Genomic DNA, 21,432 nt, shown 5'->3' with positions numbered 1-21,432 from the left:
GCAATCTTTCCTCGTGAGATTTCTTCCAAGCATGACCTCCGATGGTAACATCAACGTTAACCTCCCCAGTACAGAAATCAAACGAAGTCTGCCAACGGCTGGCTCCTACCGCATCCGCCATGTGCCCCTTATCCAGACGGGCAACTGCACATAAAAACCTCACCCTTACGTTTCTCTGCCACAATCCTCCCTTTCATGACACACACCACCAAGATGGCGTCAATGCCACAGACTTGGCGCCTCCAGGGCCTTTCGTCGTCATCCACCCCAGAAAAAAACTTCGCAAACAGGTGAGGCGTCACCGCAACGTCTCATATTCTCACCACGCTGATTCGCCATTGTATAGCTTGCTCTACTCTTGCCTCTATTCCGACCTCACCATCCGCTGCAGCGATGGCCGCAACATCCCAGCTCACAAAGCCGTCGTGTGTACCCAAAGCACTGTCCTCGCCAATGCCTGCAACCCTGAGCATCAGTTCAAGGTAAATCTTCACCAAACGCAACTTCCACGTGAAACGAGGCTCACTTTCACAACACAACAGGAAGCGACCTCCGGCGTCATCGACCTTACCGCAGATGAGCCTGCAACCGTGATGGCGCTCCTCGAGTACTTCTACCACCACAAGTACACCGTGCCTGCCGAGACCACCGCCGGGGCCTTCCACGCGAAGGTGTATGCCGCGGGCGACTACTACCAGGTCAAGTGCTTGAAGGAGCAGGCTAAGAGCTCCTTTACGACGTGGCTGACTGGCCAGCTCTCCCGTGGCAGCAGCCAAGAGGATTTCTTTCGGGCCGTCGAGGTTATCTACGACAGCACTCCAGAAAGCGATCGGGGCCTCCGAGACATAGTCGTCGAGTTTGTGTGCAATCACACCGATATTGCGGGGAATAAACGTGCCGCAACCGACTTGCTGGCATCGACTTGCCCGGTTTTCGTCACAGATCTGGCCGTTGCGTTCAAAGCCAAGGCTACCGAGTATGCTCGGCTCTTGAAAGAGGCGACGAAGTGCAAGCACTACGCGTGTGTCAGCTGCAACGGAAAGGTGCATATTGACCTGTCGAACTTCCAACCTAGCCGCATAGTTCGCTGCATTCACTGCGGCATGGGATCTCGGGTTCGCCTATGGGAGATTCGGGTGTGTGCATGATGAAGCCGCACCCGGGAATATGGCAACCTGAAGTTCACGGATAAGCCCTCTCGAATTGTATGAAAAACAAGCTGGAGGTCAACTAAACATGCGAGGAGAGAATACCGGTCCGAATTAAAACGCCGGTACTGCTAGGGATGAGTGGATTGCCCTACATAGTGGAAGCTCCAGTCACGATGAGGTCAGACGGGGGTGAGGTAGATAGCAAAAGAATACAGAGCTGTCTGCATCATAGCTCTTGGTCCTGCCTACTGATCACAGTCGTGAAGAGAAATTTATTCATTCCTATTTCAATGCTCTCCATATCATAGACGGCTCTTAGCTTCAACCCACCCTCTGGGAAAGCCCCACGGAAGGGAACCTGTCCTAACAGGACACGGCAGACAATGTCCAACTCCTCTCAGTCGGGCTGGTGATAGTCGTGGTATCAAAATACTTTTTTGAATTGTTGTTCGAACTTAGGAAGAGATTCATCATCGCCCTACAAAAGGCAACCCCTATGGAATTAGTCCATAAAAGACATGGCGCAATGCGCTCATCAAGGCTCACTGCAGGGACTAGGAAAACAAACACCCACATTCGGATCGCTGCCTACCGCAGAAGCTCCTCCTGCTCCGACCTCGAGAAGCCCAGAAGGTACAGCACATTGAGCAAGCTCTCGGAGTTCAGACGGGCGGGCGCCTCCATCTGAACTCTCGCCTTGGCGTTGAACGCAACGCCCAGGCCGGCGACGCCCATCATGGGGAGGTCGTTTGCGCCGTCACCGACGACCAGAACCTGCTCGAGCAGGATGCCCTCCTTCTCCGCGATCTCCCGCACGTGCTGCCTCTTCTTCTCCGCGTGCACGATGTCGCCCTCCAGCTCGCCAGTCAGCGTCTTGCCATCCGCGCTGACGACCAAGTGGTTCGCAAACGCGTAGTCCAAGCCCAACTGCTGCGCGAACCAGCCCGTCACGGGCGTGAAGCCGCCGCTCAGCACCGCCGTCTTGTACCCCAGCCTCTTCAGGGCCTTGACCAGCTCGGGAGCCCCGGGCGTCGGGGTGATGAGCTTACGGATGTTGTCCCAGACCTCGACGGGCACTCCCTTCAGCAGAGCGCAGCGGCGGCGCAGCGATTGCTCGAAGTCGAGCTCGCCGTTCATAGCAGCGGCGGTGATGGCCGAGACCTGGGCCTCGACGCCGATGTGGCGGGCGACCTCGTCAATAACCTCCTGCTGGATCAGGGTCGAGTCCATGTCAAACACGGCCAACCGCTTGTGTGTGCGGAAAGCGCCGACGCGCTGCCATATAGCCTCGACGTTCCACTCGCGCTCAAAGCGCGAGATGGTCTCATCCTGCCGCAGCGACTTGAGCGTGGCCGCGACGTCGTCGGCGAAGGTAGGGGGCAGCGCGACGGAGATCTCGACGACGCGCGGCCACAGCTCTGAGTCGAGCACGCGGCGCACGGCTGTCTTGTCCTGGAAACCCGGCAGCACGATGTCGAGGGTGCGGAAGAAGTCGGTGAGACAGCTCTGCGAGATGTAGGCGCCGAACAGGTTGTCAAGCGGGTTGGGGCCCGGAGTCGGGGGTTCGAGCGGGTACTGGCTCAGGTCATTGGTGGGCACGACACCGCCGGCGAGCGAATCGAGGGAGGCGCGAGAGAGGGTGTCGCTCGGGATGTGGTGGGCGGCATCCGGGTGCGGCTGCGGCGAGCGCGGGGTGGTGGCTTTGTAGAAGAGCGTGCAGACGACGCGAGCGGGGGCGCTGGAGGTCGCGATGGGGGCGGGCGGTGCGGCGGCCATTGTGGGTTGCGGTCAGGAGGTGGAGAGCGCGGCAGGGAAGAGAAGTGAATAATTTCTGGGACACTACTTTTTTGAGTGTTGCGGGGTCTGGTGGCTCCCGCGATCGGCGGCGCCGGGCAGAGCTTGGGCCTGGCGAGAGGAACAGGCTGCTCTCAGCTCCTCCGTGTCACCTCCGTCCCCTCCGCTCCGCTTCCGATCCGTTCCACTGTCTCCTTGCTGCTTTTCAACCGTGAACAGGCAATAATGGCATCCGAGTTGAATCCGATCCAACAGCGAATCAAGCAGTCGCCGCCTATTGACATCACTAAGCCGTGTAGCGATTCATGGGTTAAGGGTAGACATATCCTGATCACCGGCGGCGTCGGCGGCTTCGGCGCCGGCTTTGCTGCGAGGTGGGCCGCTGCCGGTGCGTCCATTGTGGTCGGCGACATCAATGTTCAGAAGGGCGAGGCCTTCGTCAGGGACCTGCGCGAAGAGCTCGGCTCTCCGAACATTCATTTTGTTCATTGCAATGTTACTGGTAAGTGCTGGGTATCCTGGCAATGAGCTGCGGATTGAAGATGTTGCACTCTGTTCATGCGGACAGTTGAAGGCTCCGTCCATGTGGATTCTTCTGCAACCCACCATGTCCTGCCGTTGACACTCACACCTCTCAGAGTGGGACTCTCAAGCCGCCTTCTTCAAGGAGGCCCTCAAGCTCTCCCCTCACGGCGGAATCGATGCCGTCGTAGCCAATGCAGGCATAGCAAAAGCAGACGACCTCGCAAACCCCCACGAACTCAGCACCGATGAGCCGCAACGCCCAGATCTCGCCGTTACGGATGTGAATCTGTACGGAGTACTCTACACTGTGCACCTAGCCATGTTCTACCTGCCGCGGAACCCCGGCTCCGTGCCCTCTTCGCCGGACCGCGATCCTGACAACACCACGCGGGACCGCCATATCTTGCTCGTCGGCTCCATGGCCTCACTGGCTCCCATCGCTATCCAGCCGCAGTACGGCGCGGCAAAGCACGGCGTGCTCGGTCTCTTTCGCTCTCTGCGCTCGACGACCTTCACGCACGGCGTCCGCATCAACATGATCTGCCCCTACTTCGTCGAGACGTCCATCCTCTCCCGCCCGGCCCGTTTGCTTCTCGCTGGCACCGGCTTGGGCCAGGTGGGCGATGTCGTCGAGGCCGCTACAAGGCTTACGGCTGACGCAAGCATTTGCGGGCGTGCTCTTTGCATCGGTCCGCCTGCCAAGTCGGTGAGGGACGAGAACGGCGTCCTGATCCCAGCCGTGGGCGAGGATGCAGGTGGCGCCGATGGTCCGGAGACGGGTATCTGGGAATGCTATGCCGAAGACTTCGAGCTGGTTGAAGCGTGGACCAGGCGGTGGGTCGCAATATTCAGCTACATCGAGGCCGCCAAGGGCTGGGCTGGCTGGGGGAAGGATATTCTGAGGGCTGTGTTTGGTGGTTGGATGAGCAGATGAGCCATGCTCCCGAGAAATATGATACTACGACAAAGGCCCAAAATCTACCGCATACTGATGGCAAGTAGGCCGCTAATGAAGTTGATCTCCCTGAAAGGATGTTACCCTCAAGCCTGTCCCGCGAGATGCCGTGCTCTTCTCCCCCCACGCGAATTGTTGAAGCCTACGGCTGGATTGTGGCTTCATATAACTCTCACAATCGGAAGTTTGTTGATGATTTGATAGCTGCAGGGAGCAGTGCGGTGCCTGGCTAATGGCAGGACTTAGGCAGGCTGAAACAAGAAGGGGGCGGTTGCTCGGGCGTCATCGCGCATTAGCGCGGCAGTGGCTTCCAACGGCAACTGAACACAAGCTCCCCAGAACAGCCCAGCCACTAAACTCCCGAATCAAGGATGTGATTCTCCAAGACCGCGCCGATGCTTGCTATTTTCCTGTGGCAACCCAATAGTTCTGGGCTTGCTCTGCACAGCCGCCCAGCTTCGCGTCTCCGCGTCGTCGTCTTGGAAGACATCATCGCATTAATCTATTTATACTAGGAGCTGCAAGCTCGGTCGCCGCTTCCGCCGCGATGCCGTCGACAAAGTCCCCAGAGCTTCTGCTGCGCATAAGCAACCAGCACCATGGCCGAGCAGCAGCAAAGCAGCCCTGTCATCGCCGATGAGCAGGGTCGTGCCATTTTTCCATCGGCTATCCCACCTGAAACTACCGGGATGCCAGAGCTTATTGCACCCCAGCATTACAGGAAACTTGATAGCGTCTCTTCTTACTCGACCTTGAATGCCTCCACGCCCGCCACCGCCCCTATCTCTCCTTCGTCTTCGAGTCCAAGCGACGAACAGTCCACTCCTTCTTCCTGTGGCGCCCCGAACACCTTCTCGTCTATTCCCGGAAGTGTTGCGCGACCGAATTCGCACTCTATGCCGGACTCTAAAGGCCAGCGCAAGTCGATTACGCGCTCAGCCTCAGAAGGCCTGCAACGCACGCCACTTAGGGTCCCATTGTCCAGGAAGAGAGCTGCGACGTCCGGGATACCGTTTTCTTCGTCTTCGTCGCCGCGCGTAGCTGTCAACCGTCCATTCTTCTATGACTTCAACGACTACTCCCCGTCCGAGAGCGACACCACTTCAACAGCCTGGTCGTCCGAACATGAGGGCGAAGAACATGCACCGCAACAACAACCACCACCCGACCAAGCAACCCGGAAGACACTTCAATGCGGCGGTGCCGGGAAGGGCTTGGAAAAAGCGGATACGCAAGAACGGAGGAGCCACAGTGAAAATGGATCGGACGCATCCGGCAGACGCTACTCGCGTTTCTCGGTCGGGAACCAGTACTTCAAGACTAAGGGGAAAGTGTCGAGGCTGGACGGTCGCCTGAGGATCTCGGTCAACGAGACCGCCAACAGCGGATGGCTGGCGAAGGCGCTCGGCTCCGGAATTCGACATCATCTCAGCCTCGGCAAAGGAGAAGGGGACGAAAAAGATGAGGGTGATGCGCGGGGTCCGGCCGCGGAGCAGAAGCAGCAGGATGCTGCGGACACCGTGGACGCGGCCGGGAAACGAAAGGATACCGTTCCGAAGCAAATCCCGAAACTGAACATCGTTATCATGGTCATCGGCTCTCGAGGGGATATCCAGCCGTTTTTGAAGATTGGCAAGATACTCAAGAGTGAGCATGGCCATCGTGTTCGCATCGCCACCCATCCGGCATTCAAAGACTTCGTCGAGAAGGATTCCGGACTTGAGTTCTTCTCCGTTGGTGGCGATCCGTCGGAGTTGATGGCCTTTATGGTGAAGAATCCTGGGTTGATCCCTTCGATTGAGACAGTGAAGAGCGGGGAGATTGGAAAGAGACGAAAGTCGATGTATGAGATGTTCAATGGGATGTGGAGGGCTTGCATCAACGCAACCGATGATGAAAACGATAGAGAGAATGTGAACATGAGTAAGTTGAGTTCTTGCCCTAAGCACTTTTACGATCGAGGATTGTGAAGAGCCGTGACCTGTTTCAAACAGGATATAAATTTTCGAGATACTATCCTTACAGTACGCGATCTAATAGCTGACGGATGGCTAGTGGCAGACAAACATCCCTTTATCGCGGATGCGATCATCGCCAATCCTCCCAGTTTTGCCCACGTTCATATCGCAGAACGACTAGGAGTACCTTTGCACATGATGTTCACATTTCCCTACACTCCAACAACGCAATTCCCGCATCCTCTGGCGAATATAAAGCAGACCAATATCGACGAAAGCTATACCAATTTCATGAGCTATCCACTCGTTGAAATGATGACCTGGCAAGGCCTCGGCGATCTTGTGAATAAGTTCAGAGTTAAGACTCTGGGTTTAGAGCCTGTCAGTACATTGTGGGCTCCTGGCGAGCTGTACCGATTGAAAGTGCCCTACACATATCTTGTGAGTTCTGCAGCTGGTATGCATGAGTATCAAAATCTGACCGACCGCTAGTGGTCTCCCACGCTCGTTCCCAAGCCTTCGGACTGGGGCCCGGAAATCAACATCGCCGGTTTCACCTTCCTCGACCTCGCTTCCAGCTTCACGCCGCCGGACGCCCTCGTCCAGTTCCTCGACGCCGGCCCGCCGCCCGTTTACATCGGCTTCGGCTCCATCGTGGTTGACGACCCGGACGCATTCACCGACATGATCTTCCGCGCCGTCTCCCTTGCCGGCGTGCGCGCGCTCGTCAGCAAAGGCTGGGGCGGCATAGGCGGCGGCGGCAACAGTTCCGGCGCCTCTTCTTCCTCTACCACCTCCTCGATACCAGAAAACATCTTCCTCCTCGACAACACGCCGCACGACTGGCTCTTCCCGCGTGTCGCCGCCGTCGTGCACCACGGCGGCGCCGGCACGACGGCCATCGGCCTCAAGTGCGGCCGCCCCACCATGATCGTGCCCTTCTTCGGCGACCAGCCCTTCTGGGGCGCTATGGTTGCGAAGGCGCAGGCAGGCGCTCACGCCTGCGTACCATACAGGAAGCTGACGGCGGAGAGGCTCGCGCAGGGCATCCGGCAGTGTCTCGAGGATGAGGAGGCGAGGCTCAATGCTGCGCGCTTGGCCGAGAGCATCGCGGTGGAGGGAGATGGGGCAGAGAATGCTGTGAGGTCGTTCCATGCGAGCTTGCCGCTGCGCATGCGAAGAGATGGAGAAACCGAGGAGGGTCCGACGATGCGCTGCAGTCTGCTCGAAGAGAAGGTCGCGGCATGGGAGCTGAAAGACAAGAAGAAGAGGCGTGGGAAGCGGAAGCATGACGGCAGCGGCGGCGGCGAGGCCATCAAGCTGAGCACTCTCGCCGCTGAGATCCTGACGGAGCGGGGCAGGCTGAAGTGGACCGATTTGCGGCTGGCGCGGGCGTACGACTGGAACGACTTCGACGGGCCGGGTGAGCCCATTTCGGGCGTCGGCAGCGTAGTGACAGGGACGGTGGTGGAGGCTGCCCAAGGGATCGGGTCCGTGCCGGCGAAGGCCATGAAGGACGTGAAGAAGCATGGCCGGCACGAGAAGAGGAAGCGGAAGCTGGCAAGGGAAGGAAAAGAAAGGAAGGTCCAGGAGGAAGCCGCCCAAGAGCTGCCATATCAGGAACCCATCCCAGACGACACCGCCAGCGGCAACAGCAGCAGCACCATCACCACCAACAATTCCCGCCATCCCCAACGCCCAAGCCCTTCAACCCGCACCTCCTCCACCCTGCTCCACAGCGGCGGCGGCCCCACCGACACCCTCCCCACAGAGCTGTGCCGCACCGCCGGCCACGGCCTCCACCAATCCGCGTCGGCGCTCGCGCGCGCCCCGGTCGACCTCGCGCTCGCGCTCGCCCAGGGCTTCCACAACGCGCCGCGGCTGTACGGCGACGACACGGTGCGCCGGCCCGGCCTGCGCATCACGGGCTGGCGCTCGGGCGCGCGCGCGGCGCGGCGCGAGCTCGCGTACGGCGTTTACGACGGCTGGACGGGCCTATGGAAGCAGCCGGCGCGGGGCTGGCGCGAGGGCGGCGCGGCGGGCGCGGCCAAGGGCGTCGGGCTGGGCGTGGGCGGGGTGGTGTTGAAGAACATTAGCGCGGTCGTGGGGCCGGTGGGGTTTTGCGCGAAGGGGTTGCGGGAGGAGGTTAGGCGGTGGAGGGGGCGGGAGGAAGAAGGGTGGGCTGGGTTTATCAGGAGGGCGAGGGTCTTGCAGGGGAGGAGGGAATTGAGGAATGAGGGGGCAAGGAGGGAGGTGGAGGAGAGGGCCATGCGTGCTTGGGATTCAAGATTCGAGAAGGCGGAGGCGAGGGCGGGGGAGAACATGGAGAGGAAGCGTAGGGGCGAGGAGGAGACGCAGATGAGGGAGCCAGAAAAATCTGTCCCACGCCGGAGATCAACTTTGAAGAAAAAGCAGCGCCCGCTGCGCAGCAATGCAGAGAAGAAGCAAGCCATTGTGTTGGATGAAGGAAGTAAAGAGTCTGATTCTGATTCGGCAATCGCGCGTGGCAACGACGCACCTGAATTCAAAGGGAAATACTTGATGGCGGAAGGCTCCATAGTCCCGGTGAAGGGGGCAAAAGATAGACAAGGTCAAGGGGATGTTGCGTTGATCAAAAACAGCGGCAACAGGAGTAGGACAATCGGCAACGTGGCAGCTATTTGAGGGCCATCCACTATTCCCACGGCGGAGTAGAGTTGAACGACGGAGAGAGACATGAGTAGGCTTCCTTGAGGAGAGCTTGAAGAATTTTGTATTCGACCTCTGAATTAATGATACATTTTTATCTATTCTCAATTCTTTCCCTCAGGGTCTGTGGCGTAATGACAAGCAATACCATCATACTGAACTGCTACACCTATTCAGACGTTGTGAGGGTAACTTGGGGTATCATTCCTGGTCAAAGATAGCGTGAAAAAGGTTGAAAGCTTAATGCAGAGGACACAAAGTCTAAATGCGAACAAGTGGCGGGGATATACACGGGTCTCAGAGGCCGTTTTTGGCGCATTATTTACAAGAAAGCTCGATGATCTATATCCCGGCCGAATACCGCTCTCCCCTAACTTGGTCAAATACATCAACTTTTTCGTCAGGCTTAGATCTCGTCGCCCTCCAATATTTCTATTCCTGCGTCCAGAGACCAACGCCATGCACTCTAAATATTTAGAGAGATTATCTTCTCCGAGCAAGACGCATGCCAGTTCTCCCAAGCCACAAGCGTCTATTGGTCCAGAGAGGCCGGTGTTTCGAGAGAAGGCCAGGGTTGGTACTGTCAAGCATTCGTTTTGCTCCCCCCACCCATTTTTCTTTCGCCTTCCTTCCACGTTATCCTTAAACTCTCTTCTTCCTTATTTACTGCTCGATATATTCCCCTCTCGATGCCGTTTAAGCCCTGGAGCGATTAGGCCTCATTTGCCCCCTTCCGCTCTCGTCAAAGTGATCCAGAACGCCCTCACACCCCCCTCACGCCCTCATCCCTATCCGCCTCCTCCGCCGACCCCATCATCCTGACCATTGCCTTCCCATCCGGCTGCACCTGCACCTTGACCTGGCCGTCGTCGCCCCTCTGCCCACCGCCGCCGCTTGCAATCGAACCACGGAAAGCGCCGGCGCCAATGCTGCCACCCCGCTGCGGCGGACCACTACCCCACGCGGCCGCCGCACTGGCACTGGGACCGTTGCCGCCGCCGGCGTGCAACGCCCCCGCCTTCTTCAGCACCTCCTTCGCCTCCTCCACCTCGGAGATCTGCCGCTCGAACGTCGTGATCGGCAGGAAACCGTTCTTGCCGCCGTCGCCCGAGTACGCGTACGCCGCGGCGGCAGCGGTGGCAATCGCACCGCCGCCGGAAGAGGAGGAGGCGGCGGAGAAGTCGGCGGGCGGCAGGGGCGACGGCGCGGTGACGGAGCCGCCGGCACCGAACTTGCCTTCGCGAACACGCTGGACCTGCTCGAGCTGGTGGTAGAAGGGGAGGTCTTCCTGGACCGGGGCTACGCGGTAGCCGGCGGAGGCGATGGTGGTGGGTGAGAGCGGGGTGATGAAGCTGTTGCTGTTGTTGCTGAAGCCCGGGGGAGGTGATGTGGCCTGGGACCGTGGCTGTTGCTGCTGCTGCTGATGATGGCCGAACGAGTGGTGGTGGTGAGGTGGCGGCGGCGATGTTGCTTGCCGGAAGGCGGATGATGATGAGGGGGCCGGCGTGGATTTCGAGGACGTCGATTGCGTCGTGATTGGCGTGCTGCCGTGGTGGAGGATGCTTGCCAGGCTGGCCATTTTGCCGGATGGCGATAGGGAGGTGGTGGGTGAGATGGGCGGGCTGGGCATGGTTGTGCGGTTCTGCGGGTGGACGGAGGGGGTTTGGTTGGCTTGAGGGTTTTGTTCGCGGTGGCGGGCTGCTAGGGACGGAATGGCGGTGAGTGTTTTGACGGTGAGTGATTCGGCCCTGGATGTGGTTGTAGGGTTGACCACTTGGTGAAGGTGAAGAAGTTCGGAAGATGCGCTGTAGGGCTTGGGCGTGATCGAAGTGAGAGCCGTGCGCGAGGCTCCTGAGACTGAAGGAGCTTGATCCGGATTGGTTTTATTTTAATTTTACGGCAGATCTGAGGCCGGACTTTGGCACGTGGTGATGGCGGGTGGAAGAAGTAGTCGGCCGGCTCCTGATGAGTGCAAAAGCGTGGTGTAACGGGATTTGATGACTGCAGACGCCGAACAGAAATGACCGAGAAGAACACGTTGAAAAGGGGCCCGAAAGGCGAAACTTTGAGGGGCCTGTTTGCGCTAGGGACGGCAGTCCGTTGGTCAGGCAGGAGGCGTGGACTGCAATCAGGACAAGGACAGACGGCAACCGGGTTATGATTGGCTGGAAACAGGGAGTGAGGCAGATCGTGCGGAAGAAGGGGGGAGGGCTGGTGAAGCGCAGAAAAGACGGCGAGGCTCAACGGATGCGCCGGAGAATCGGCGCGAAAAGCGAACGGGCTGCGAGTCAAATGCACGCCAATCGTCTGCAGAAAACGCACGTCTGTGTATTCGAACAGTAGTCTCTCGCTCCCATTGTACCAGCTTCTCCCAAACAATCCAATGCTATGTGTGCCTCCCGCTCATATGTCGTAACGCCGTGATCTCGTCATCATGTACAGAGCTGCAGCCCTCAAGCCACTTGTATTTCCCCTTTCGGTCCGATGTCCAACTTATCGATACCGGCTGAGCCACACGTGCTTTCAAGACAAGAAAGAAACTGCTACAGCCATTCCCGACCCAGCTCGCTTGCGCATCTCTTGCCATACTCGATGTCCTAGAGAACGATGCGCCGTTTTGCACGGGACGTCGTACGTTTCCACGGCGACGTCGCGCATTTGCTTTAGACCTGGCTCATGGATGGAGCGCCGCGGCTGCCACGCATGTTGACGCTTCCGCGGCTCTGCTGCCACGAGAAGAAGGCGGTGGCGCAGAAGCACGCGAAGCCAAACCACAGGAAGGCCGTGGAAGCCTGCGCCTCACGACAGCGCTTCTCGGTGTCGCGGGATCCGTTGGTGATGAAGTTGCTGTGCGTGTAGCCCTGGTAGGCGTGTTAGAGAGCGTTTCAAAGCCAGGTGGGATTGGCGCAGTACGCACCGAATTGCTGCAGCTGTGGGCCCCGAGGTAGGCGGCCAGTGCGACAGCGGCGCAAAAGTAAAAAACAACGTTAAGCAGTTCAAGGGCGATTGTGGCGATGGGAATGCCCAACCCGTCCTTGATTGTCGCGGGGATCAAGTAGAATAGACTGAGCATGGAGAAGACCGAGACGAACATGGAGTAGTTCACGATGCTCGGATTGCCGGCGTATGCTGTGGCAATCATGTTGCCGATGAGGGCCATGACCAGCAGAGCCCACAGGAGCTACAGAATCGCAGGGTTAACAAATTGCGCGGGGCTGCGCCGGGGCCGGGGCCGGGCCTGACTCACCTCGAGGCCTCTGAACACGGTGTGAAGCGCTTTGGATGCCATTTTGGAGTAGATTGAGGTGCTGCACGGGCGGATGCACGTAAGAGGATGAGGGCGGCTCGTGCGGTTGGAGATCAGTGGGTTGTGGGCAGGCTGGAAAGTAGTGCAGCACACAGTTTTGTGCGGCCGAACACTTGAATGACGTCTGGGCGATGACGTATAGACAGGGCGCCAGCGTTCCCGCTCTTCCGACAAGCGCTTTGTCTGTCAGGTCTGGCGCGCGTGCGACGGTCCGTCGAAAGTGATGCGTGGATGATGATGTCGTGATGGGGTACACTCGCTGCCAGCACAACGGCGACGCGCTCTGTTGGGTTCTTCTTAAGTGCTGCTCGCGTTGAGTGATGTGTTTGCAGGTCGCTCGAGCAACGCCTAAGAAGAGCCAACAGCAAGGATGTCACCGCCATCCCACCAACCACCGCGCCCATTCAGCTTGTTCTGCCTTCCGCGCCTTGCCGCCCGCCGCTCTCGGCCGCCGCCACGGCTGGCAATCGCCCTCTAGCGGACCGGCGTCAGACGCGTTCTGGCACCGGCGCACAACACAGCTCGATGCCGCAGACCCTGTGACGGAAGGGCGGCGATCCCCAGGGCGCTATGTTCTAGCCTAAGGCCGCCCGCCGTAGCCCTGCGCCAGCCGAGGAGCCGTGATGCTTGGTGCTGTGGCTCGTGAAGTCACCTGCAGCTCCTCTCACCCCACCGGGCCTGACACTTCCCGCGCCTTCGCGGTGCCTGCCGGCTGGCCAATGGGCGCTGGTCTCCGCATTTTTGGCTCGCCGTTTTCCATCTCCCTTACCTCGCGCATGCTGCACCCCGAAATCCCCTGCGAGTCTGCGACCCTTGCAGGCCTTCACTGGGGCGGTGAAAAAGCAGCATGCCCACGAGTAGCACGTGAGGGACGGACGACTTGATTGCTGACATCAGGCAACATTGCACTGCAGTATAATTGGGAACTCGCCATTCTGCGACAAACCTGATACGGCCTCCACTTTCTTGCAGCCATGCGCCTGGCCAGAAACGTTTTGCCGCGCACATGCGCACTGGCATGTCGGCAGCGGTTGAGAAGACGGGGCACACGGATCAGCGATCTGCATCGATGCTGGTCCCTGTTTCTTAGGCAACACTGTCGCGTCGCGGGGTAAGAGAGTTCGATCTCCACATTCGGCCTTGCGACACAACCACCTGTGTCAGATTTTCATCAAAGCCGACGATGTGGACTGCAACGTGCGGCACCTTGTAGAGGGCTGGTGGTCGTTGGGTTGCCGACCCCGTCGAATGGGATTGCCCTGGCGAGGCTGGGAGAGATGCGCTATTTGTTGTCCTGCTGCGAACGACGGTTCAGTAGTGAAGACCACAGCCAAGCTTCTCTTACCAATAAGCTCAACAGGATCTGCGCGCTGCTGCAAAAAGGAAGCCGGTGTTCGCAACATCTCGATAGGCTCATACCAGTGCAGATCCTGTGGGGCCCGACCTCCGAGGGCACAGAAAAATTGGCCATGAAAAGACGCAGGTGGAAGCTTGTAATAAAGGAGTAATCACGAAGCCTCTCCAGAGGCAGAGTTGAGGGGTCATTATATCCAAGCTCTGAGATTAAGGCGCTTGCCAATTTGCGGATATGCTCTTCGTCCTCCTCATGGTCACAAGTTTTGCGCTGCCTCAAGGAGCTGCTGCCGGGACGCCATCTTCTTTCCTCGAGACCTGTAGAACAACCTTTTCGTTAGCCACAGCCAAGCCAGACTCCTGTTTTATAGTATGGGATGGTGATGTCCGGCATACCGTCGCGCCGCAACGGTATGCTTTTGGGTGTTATGCATGTCTCGGATAATCACCTCCGAGCGTGGAAACGGTAGGTAGGTAGGCGACGACTGTTGTGGACTTTGTTCCCACCAACTTTGCACGCCGCGGCCCATGCATCAACTCTGGCTTCCCCAGAACCTGTAGAGCGACTGGTCCCGCCAAGCATCGCTGGAGTACCGATCCTTTACAGCCCGAGCTCTGTTTATGATGCCATTCGTCGTAGCTTTGACGCAATCAAGACCTCGCAAGACATGAAAGTAGATCCACGCGCGATATATCTCCAGAAGATTGAGGGTCATATATCAAGCGAGAGAGCCCATTGCTCGCCTAGCCGCAGAACGCTAGGCTTGCAGTAGTACCAGTGACCATGACACGACAACGCGGGAGCGTCCCTGAAAACGATCGGGCCCGATGTGTGAATCCCGATTCATTCTAGCGAGCCCAGCCTATAGGGGCAGACAACCCGTTATACAACGGCGATCGCGGGAGGGCTACACTTCCGGGTTAGCACAGGTTCAACAATACCCGACCACGCCTCGACTTGGAAGGCGACAGATATATACTGGCTAGGAATCAATGATGCGCGGACGCCACTCTGAGGGTCGGGTCAGCACGCGGAAGAATTCCCGAGTCTCCTGGCGAGTGCTCGCAGATGCGTACTCATACGAGCAATCCAGGAAAGCGGCGTGTGTGTGTGTGTGTGTGTGTGTGTGTGTGTGGTGAGCAAGAGCCTGGATCCTCCAGGACCGAGAAGGCTACTGGGGGCGGCAGAATCTCAACAGCACCTTTTTGGCGGACTCGGCGATCGAGTTCAGACGCCGCAGATCTGGGAAATTGGTTGCTTTTTCCTCGGTTGCATTGACGGGCGGAAGCAGACACAGCAAGCGTCGCATTTGCCAAAGGCTGGAAACTGGGACTGCAGCTTCGGTGGCGCCACTTATGCTTATGGGAGCCGCGGCATGGTTAAGAGATATGCGGAGCCATAGCAGCGGGCAGAAAGGATTTTTCTTTGAGGGCCCCGCCGGCTGGGACTGCTAGCAGTGGGAGCGCCATGACGAGGCAGGGCGACGCGCGGGCCAATCCGGCAGGGTGCAATCAATCTCACGACAGCTGGTGATAATACGGAACCCTTGTGTGCAGCTCCTTCAGACCCGTCGAGGCAGCGCGGGCTGCGGGGTAGGTCCAGCAGCTGGCAGCGCGAAGCGTGACTGGCGACGACAAAGCTTGCGTTCGAGAAGCCCCTCTTTTGGGCTCTGGACGCGTGTTTGGATCAAGGAATGGGCGGCCGCTTTGGTTAGCAGCGCGGCACACGAAGGCTAGACCAGAAGTTACCTCGAACGGCAGACCGCGTGACTGCCCCTTGCGGCCCCATCGTTGCGGCAGGCTGGAGAGCGCCGTCCCGGCGCACGTCGGACCCGGGTCTGGAGAGGCGGCGGGTTGGCGCTGGCGGAAGCTCGCGCTTTTCACTCGGCCTGGGTGCGTGGTGCGGCCGGCGGTTGCGTGCGCAGGAGGGGGCGCGTGGCCAGGCGCAGCGTGCACCCCGGCTGCGCTGGCCGGGGAAGGCTGCAGCACTCCGGGCGGACCGTGAGCCCTGAGGAGATGACGGGCCTCTGGCGATGCAACCGCCATGCCGATCACCGCCTGCCAGTAGCGCTGAGCTGCAGCTCTGTCTCGGCGCTGAGCAGCCTTTGGAGCGCCCCAAGCCGGCTAGCCTGCTTCCCCGCATGGCCAGTGCGCGCGCTACATACAAGAGTAGAGGCGTTGTGCGGTGCCTGCCACCGCGTCCGAGGCGATCTCCTGTTCTGCGAAGCCGCCGCTCTCTCTTGCGTCGCTCCAAGTTCTCGCTGCCAGCCCGGCCCCGTCCAGCCTACCCTCGTTGCGCGGCCCCGCCATCTCCACGCCTGCGCCCTGCGCCCGCGCCCCAGGCCGAGCCCCGAGTCCCCACGGCCGCCACGACAGATCGCCGGGGAACAACGGCGCGAAGCGAGCACTCGGCCCACCCCAGCTCCAGGGACTCAATTGTCAGTCCACCAGCTGCAGCGCGTCGCCTCCCGAGACACCTCCACTTCACGCCTCGCCTCGCTGTCCCTGCGCGCGCGCCCACCTCTCCCCATCGCAACGATACAATGTGCCTCCGCTGATCGCGCGCGAACGCCACGACCTGCCCTGCCTGATCGCCCGGACACCTGCGGCTCGAACGAGGCAAAGCGTGGCGTGCCTTCCCCACATTCTCCCCCGGTATACCGTCGCATGCCGCCCTGCTGCGTCCTCTCATGCCACGACTCCGCCCCGACACACGTCCAGCCACCGCACCACCTCGCGACACACGCTCCCCTCGAAGAGATTTGGGATAGACCGGTACAAAAGTTTGGCGCATTGAGGGTTGCTTGTGCAAAGACAGGTACGCCGCCGGCTGCTTGCCCTCGGCCTGACGCCCGCCAGCTGACTGCCCACATACAGCAGCTTTCAACCTCAGCAAAGACTCGAGGACCGCGCGGCCAGAGTGGCGATAGAGCTCTCTTTCTGGTAAGTTGCCGCCCCAACTCCCCCTCGGATCGAAGCGGTGCTGCACCCTTCAGCGGCTCGCTCTGGCGCTGATGGCACAGTAGTGATTTTGTTGGCATATAGACATAGAGGCACTGTCGCGTCCGCCCCGTCCTCTCCTGTAATTGTTTTCCAGTATTTTGTACACTAGGTAAGCGCATTCATTCCCATCGACTCGCTGCGCACGCGACTCTCGACCTTTTCGTCTCGACTCCACCCCGCGTCTGTTGCGATCCTCCCATTCAAGCTGCCGTGTGGTCGATGCGAATTCTGCTTTCGAATTAGTATCTCGATTTCAGGCAAGGCCTGGGGTGCGCGCATCTGCATCGTGCATGCGCAGCGTCAATATGAGCGCATTGCCGTCTCAACATCGCGTATCGTCCAACACAACGCGGCCTTGGTTGTCAGGAAGTTCGCAGCGTGTCTGTCGCGGCGCAGGCTTTGGCGACTGTTGATTCCGGCCTGGGCTGTGCTGGAGCAGGATCGGCGTTCAGTCCTTGGGCGGGTTTTCCTTGACTCCAGCACTGTTTGCCCGCCTTTTCCGCCTCTGTGTTTCCTGCGAAGGATGCCGTTAATATTCTTTTCTGCGCCTTCATTCTCCACTCCAAATGATGCAGTGTTGACTTGGATGCATATAGTAATCACAAGCGCGACGCGCGACTTAGCTACGAGAACCAGACACGAGATCCCGCCACATCCCATCCCCAAGATATTCGCGCGGCTCAGACTCGAACCTTGACCGGCCCATTACATCCAGGCCTATCGCAATTCTCTGTCCTTTCGGAAAAACCTCCGACTGTTTTACACACTAAGACATTGTCTCTCCCTGTTTAAGTAAATCGAAGGTGCGCCTTTTTTTTTTCTTCTCTCTCTCTATTTTTCCCCACGCTCCACGGTTCTGGTATAGACGTACCTTGATTACGTTCTGTGATTTCGCCTGAGTGGCTGCGCTATCAAAGTTCAATACCACGTCAACAATTGCGACGGATTTTAGCCCCCATCTTAGCTCATCATTGCCCCTTGTCACCGGCTGTTCCTGACATCAGTGGGTGTCGCGCTTTGTTTGATTTGTTCACCATTTTTCTAACCTGGGCCTATCAACCTGCTCCCTCGAAAATTCCTCTGTTCTCTCGCTCTGGTGTTGCACCAAAAGTACCTTGATATTCCCAAAACTTTGATTGGCTAATTTATGGACAGAAAATTGGACACCAGCGATTAGTTTCGCAGTATCTGATTGCCTGGAACGACGAATTCGACAGTCATTGTTTGAGATTTGATCAGCAAATACACCTTAGGGTGGGCCGTCCTTCTTGTAAGCGAAGAATGTTTCTTGTCCGTAACACTGCTAATAGCCCCATAGGCTGGCAACACGGTCGGTCATTTCAGCCTGCCGATTCAGATTCCAAGGTGACTACTGGTCAACTAGCCATGACTTCGATGCCCTCGACTCGAGCCCCGCTCAGCTCCAAGGCTGCGCTGCCACACAAAAACGGTTCACCATTCTATCTTGAGAAACCACTCGGACAGGCGCCTCGCGGAGGAAGTCCCCATTCCGAGGCCGTGGGCTCCTCCGAAGATGAGAAGGACATGGTTGTAAAAAAGTCAGCCGGTGCTGCTTCTATCAAGGGTGCTCAAGGGCTTCCACCCCTCAGGCGCGGATCATGGCTTTCGGAGGTTCAATCAGGCCCAATGGCGGCCCGGCGAGCCTCTCAAGGGGGTGTTTCCATCCCGACCAACAATTCGCAGCCGTCTACTCCCGGGGAGCATGGATCCTGGAATACTCTGGCGCACAAATCGTCCGCCGGAACGGTATCCTACAGTAATCCTTGGACATCCGACGCAAGACGTGAGCCGCCCTCTCGTCTTACAGAACTGCCTCAATCGCCATCAAACTACTTCCATTCTGCGCTCGGCATCGGGGATGAGCTACGTTCGCCCGGCCATGAACTACCTTCGGAAGAAGCTCTTCATTTCAGGAAAACGATGAGGTCCCAGTCATACTCAGTGGGGCAAAGTGAGGATGGTCCGGTTCCGAACGCACCGAACCGCGTCCGCGCCAGCTTCCAAGCACTGCATCCACCTCGCCCGGCAATCCTCGGCGACCTACATGAGGAGGAAGTGAGTAACAACCAAGGCGCAATACCCGTAAGCAAGGCTGCGCCCGGCCCTCCTTCTTCTGCCCTGCTCAAGCAGGCCCTTGGTGTACGTCACCGCGCCTCAAGCACGAGCATCAACGCCGGCACGTGGTTGCCACAGCGCTCACAGACCTTCTCGGAATCCGACTATGCAATCGACGAGGCAGATGACAACGAATCAGAATCAGGTGGCCACCAATCCGTTGGCATGCTTGGCAGAGGACTTGCCGACAGGCGCTTCAGTGAAATGTCACCACTACGAACCGACTTCTCACTTTCCCGCGTCAACGACGGCTCACAAAGATCTACTTGGAACTCACTCGGCTTTGATCCCATCGACGAAGGCTCACAGAGTAGACGCCATTCATTCGCCGTCGTCACTCCTCACTCACACACTCGCCTGAACAACTCATTCTTCTCAAGTGACACCAACATTGAAGACGATCTGAGCGCCTCGCGCATCTCGCAAAACAGCCAGCCCGACATTCCTCGAAACATGCAGTCGCCATCCTCCCAGATGCGGTCCCAGAGTTACCACCAGGAACGGGAATACGACCACTTCAGATCCAACTCAGGCGACGAAGAATCCGCAATCGAGCTGGGCCAGGCTCACGATCGTGCCTTTGCGCAGTCATACTTTTCAGGTGTTGGACCAGCTATGCGGAGTGCTCACACAACAGTCCCCGGCATCGCTGCCACGGCTCCCAGCATGGTAAACCCGTATGCGCCGCCGAACGTCGCTCGCCCGACGAAGCACTTGTACATCGTCACCTTCAAATGCTCGAGGTCCGACGTCTACTACATTCCTGAGAACGTGGGCCTGGAAGTCAAGGCTGGTGACATGGTCATCGTGGAGGGGGACCGTGGACAGGATCTCGGCCAGGTTACACATTGCGACGTCGCGCTGGAAGACGCCAGACAGAATCTTAAAGAAGCGTCGGAGCAGCACTTCCGCTGGCTAATGATGTTCTCGCGCCACGTCCAGAATGGCAACACTGGTATGGTGAATCCTAATGGAATGCTTGCTGCTTCCAATGGCGAACAGTACGGTAGGGAGGGGGGCATGGGCCCCAGGCCTCCCCTTCAGGCCCCCATCGTTGACGACATCCGGCCAAAGATGCTCAAGCGCCTTGCACAAGGACACGAGATCCAGGTTCTCCGCGACAAGGAAGGCGCAGAGGCCAAGGCTAAGCGTGTCTGCCAACAGAAAGCTATTGAGCATGGTCTTACCATGGAGATTCTCGACGCCGAGTATCAGCTCGACTACAAGAAACTGACTTTCTTCTACTATGCCGACTGCTACATCAACTTCAACCACCTTGTGACTGATCTCTTCAAGGTGTACAAGGCACGCATCTGGATGTCAGCCGTCAACCCAGCTTCGTTTGCGACTCCATCAAATGCTCTCACACAACTTCCTCCACCGTCGAGCCTTGGACCCGGAGCCACTTCCAATGCGAATGGAAATGGATTCCCCACGCCAATGACGATAGGACCTAACTACGGACGGGGCGCTTTCAGTGGTATAGCTCAACCATCACCCCAGAGAATGACACCAGCCGCTAATGTCAGGTCAGCACCTCGTACGCCTGGAGGCCTGGAAGTGAATCCAGCTGATGCTCAACAAGAGTATCAAGAACCTCCGGGACGCCCGGTTTACCACTACGCCCCATCCCCGGCTTTTGGTGGATTCAACCCTGTCGCACCAGCTTACGCGCCTACTTGGGTGCCGAATCCTCCTATGAATCGGTTCATGCCGTATCAATACGGCTACGGCGGTGCACCTGGAGGCGGATACCCAGGAAACTACTCCCCCTTCCCTGGCCAAGACGTTGGCGGCGCTCGTGGAGGCGAGCACACTCAAAACGACGAGCAGGAAATCGGCCGCATGCTCGGACAAAGTCTTTCGCTCAATCAACGTGCCGGCTCTTAATGGATCAAAAGTCGTGGGGCGCAGCCATCCATGGCATCAGAACAGACCTGATTTTGGAGCACACAAGAGTTAACAGCCAAAGAACCTTGGAAAGTGACGTGAGAAACGAGAGAACCAAAGAACTACACGACTAAGACACGACCACGACTCATTGCATGTTGAAGGCTTGGCTCTCTTCCTTAAAACCAAAAAAAAAATCAATCCTAGCATTACATCTTGCACTCGGCGAAGCCATCACTGCAGGCTATCGCCACCTTGGTAGTTATCGGTTTCAAGTTTGTTGCATGCTTATTAGTCTTCCAGTTTTACTATCCTTCTTGCTCTCTTTACAATCAGTTTTCAATTCATTTTGCATATTTCTTTCGTCAGTACACATTTCAACTTATCACTCTACTGCAAGTCGGAACATGAAAGGGTCAATATGAAGACAGGAAATGAGTACGGCGATTGGATGACGGATGGCTCAATCCACGGCGGGTGTTTCTGGCTTCTCCATTAAGAATGGGTTCTTGAGATATTTCCTTCGGCAGAAAAAGTGATTTAATCATTTCCTATTCCGCTAGTACTGTGCTTTGCACCCTTCAGAATTCTATTTTGACTTGTACGCTCAGGAGATAGCACCATGCTCTTCCCTTCGGTTGTACTGCTGATAACCATGGACATTCGGAACCC

At 57.9% G+C, this 21,432-nt stretch overlaps 8 protein-coding genes across 8 annotated transcripts; 5 read left to right on the top strand and 3 right to left on the bottom strand.

Annotated features, from left to right (window-relative positions):
* Positions 1 to 213: 213 nt before the first annotated feature.
* On the top strand, positions 214 to 1,148 carry SLS55_003403 (uncharacterized protein; the record flags this gene model as incomplete). Its single annotated transcript, XM_066774878.1, has 2 exons — positions 214 to 290; positions 392 to 1,148. 2 exons carry the CDS (start codon positions 214 to 216, stop codon positions 1,146 to 1,148), a joined length of 834 nt encoding a protein of 277 aa, XP_066634997.1.
* Positions 1,149 to 1,739: 591 nt separating this feature from the next.
* Positions 1,740 to 2,927, bottom strand: SER2 (Phosphoserine phosphatase; the record flags this gene model as incomplete). The annotated part of the gene is made up of 1 exon (XM_066774877.1): positions 1,740 to 2,927. The coding sequence occupies one exon, from the start codon at positions 2,925 to 2,927 to the stop codon at positions 1,740 to 1,742; it is 1,188 nt and encodes a 395-aa protein (XP_066634996.1).
* A 243-nt stretch (positions 2,928 to 3,170) lies between these two features.
* SLS55_003401 (uncharacterized protein) lies at positions 3,171 to 4,404 on the top strand (the record flags this gene model as incomplete). The annotated part of the gene is made up of 2 exons (XM_066774876.1): positions 3,171 to 3,447; positions 3,584 to 4,404. 2 exons carry the CDS (start codon positions 3,171 to 3,173, stop codon positions 4,402 to 4,404), a joined length of 1,098 nt encoding a protein of 365 aa, XP_066634995.1.
* A 568-nt stretch (positions 4,405 to 4,972) lies between these two features.
* SLS55_003400 (uncharacterized protein) lies at positions 4,973 to 6,395 on the top strand (the record flags this gene model as incomplete). Its single annotated transcript, XM_066774875.1, has 2 exons — positions 4,973 to 4,977; positions 5,021 to 6,395. The coding sequence occupies 2 exons, from the start codon at positions 4,973 to 4,975 to the stop codon at positions 6,393 to 6,395; spliced, it is 1,380 nt and encodes a 459-aa protein (XP_066634994.1).
* Positions 6,396 to 6,578: 183 nt separating this feature from the next.
* Positions 6,579 to 9,047, top strand: SLS55_003399 (uncharacterized protein; the record flags this gene model as incomplete). The annotated part of the gene is made up of 3 exons (XM_066774874.1): positions 6,579 to 6,583; positions 6,762 to 6,768; positions 6,876 to 9,047. 3 exons carry the CDS (start codon positions 6,579 to 6,581, stop codon positions 9,045 to 9,047), a joined length of 2,184 nt encoding a protein of 727 aa, XP_066634993.1.
* A 787-nt stretch (positions 9,048 to 9,834) lies between these two features.
* On the bottom strand, positions 9,835 to 10,650 carry SLS55_003398 (uncharacterized protein; the record flags this gene model as incomplete). The annotated part of the gene is made up of 1 exon (XM_066774873.1): positions 9,835 to 10,650. One exon carries the CDS (start codon positions 10,648 to 10,650, stop codon positions 9,835 to 9,837), a length of 816 nt encoding a protein of 271 aa, XP_066634992.1.
* A 1,084-nt stretch (positions 10,651 to 11,734) lies between these two features.
* Positions 11,735 to 12,360, bottom strand: SLS55_003397 (uncharacterized protein; the record flags this gene model as incomplete). Its single annotated transcript, XM_066774872.1, has 3 exons — positions 11,735 to 11,932; positions 11,989 to 12,252; positions 12,319 to 12,360. 3 exons carry the CDS (start codon positions 12,358 to 12,360, stop codon positions 11,735 to 11,737), a joined length of 504 nt encoding a protein of 167 aa, XP_066634991.1.
* Positions 12,361 to 18,675: 6,315 nt separating this feature from the next.
* SLS55_003396 (uncharacterized protein) lies at positions 18,676 to 20,760 on the top strand (the record flags this gene model as incomplete). The annotated part of the gene is made up of 2 exons (XM_066774871.1): positions 18,676 to 18,680; positions 18,708 to 20,760. The coding sequence occupies 2 exons, from the start codon at positions 18,676 to 18,678 to the stop codon at positions 20,758 to 20,760; spliced, it is 2,058 nt and encodes a 685-aa protein (XP_066634990.1).
* Positions 20,761 to 21,432: the final 672 nt, after the last annotated feature.

Source organism: Diplodia seriata (genome assembly GCF_021436955.1).
Source record: "Diplodia seriata strain FDS-637 chromosome Unknown scaffold_3, whole genome shotgun sequence".
Lineage (NCBI taxonomy): Eukaryota > Fungi > Ascomycota > Dothideomycetes > Botryosphaeriales > Botryosphaeriaceae > Diplodia > Diplodia seriata.
This window is presented reverse-complemented; position numbering and strand designations above follow the sequence as displayed.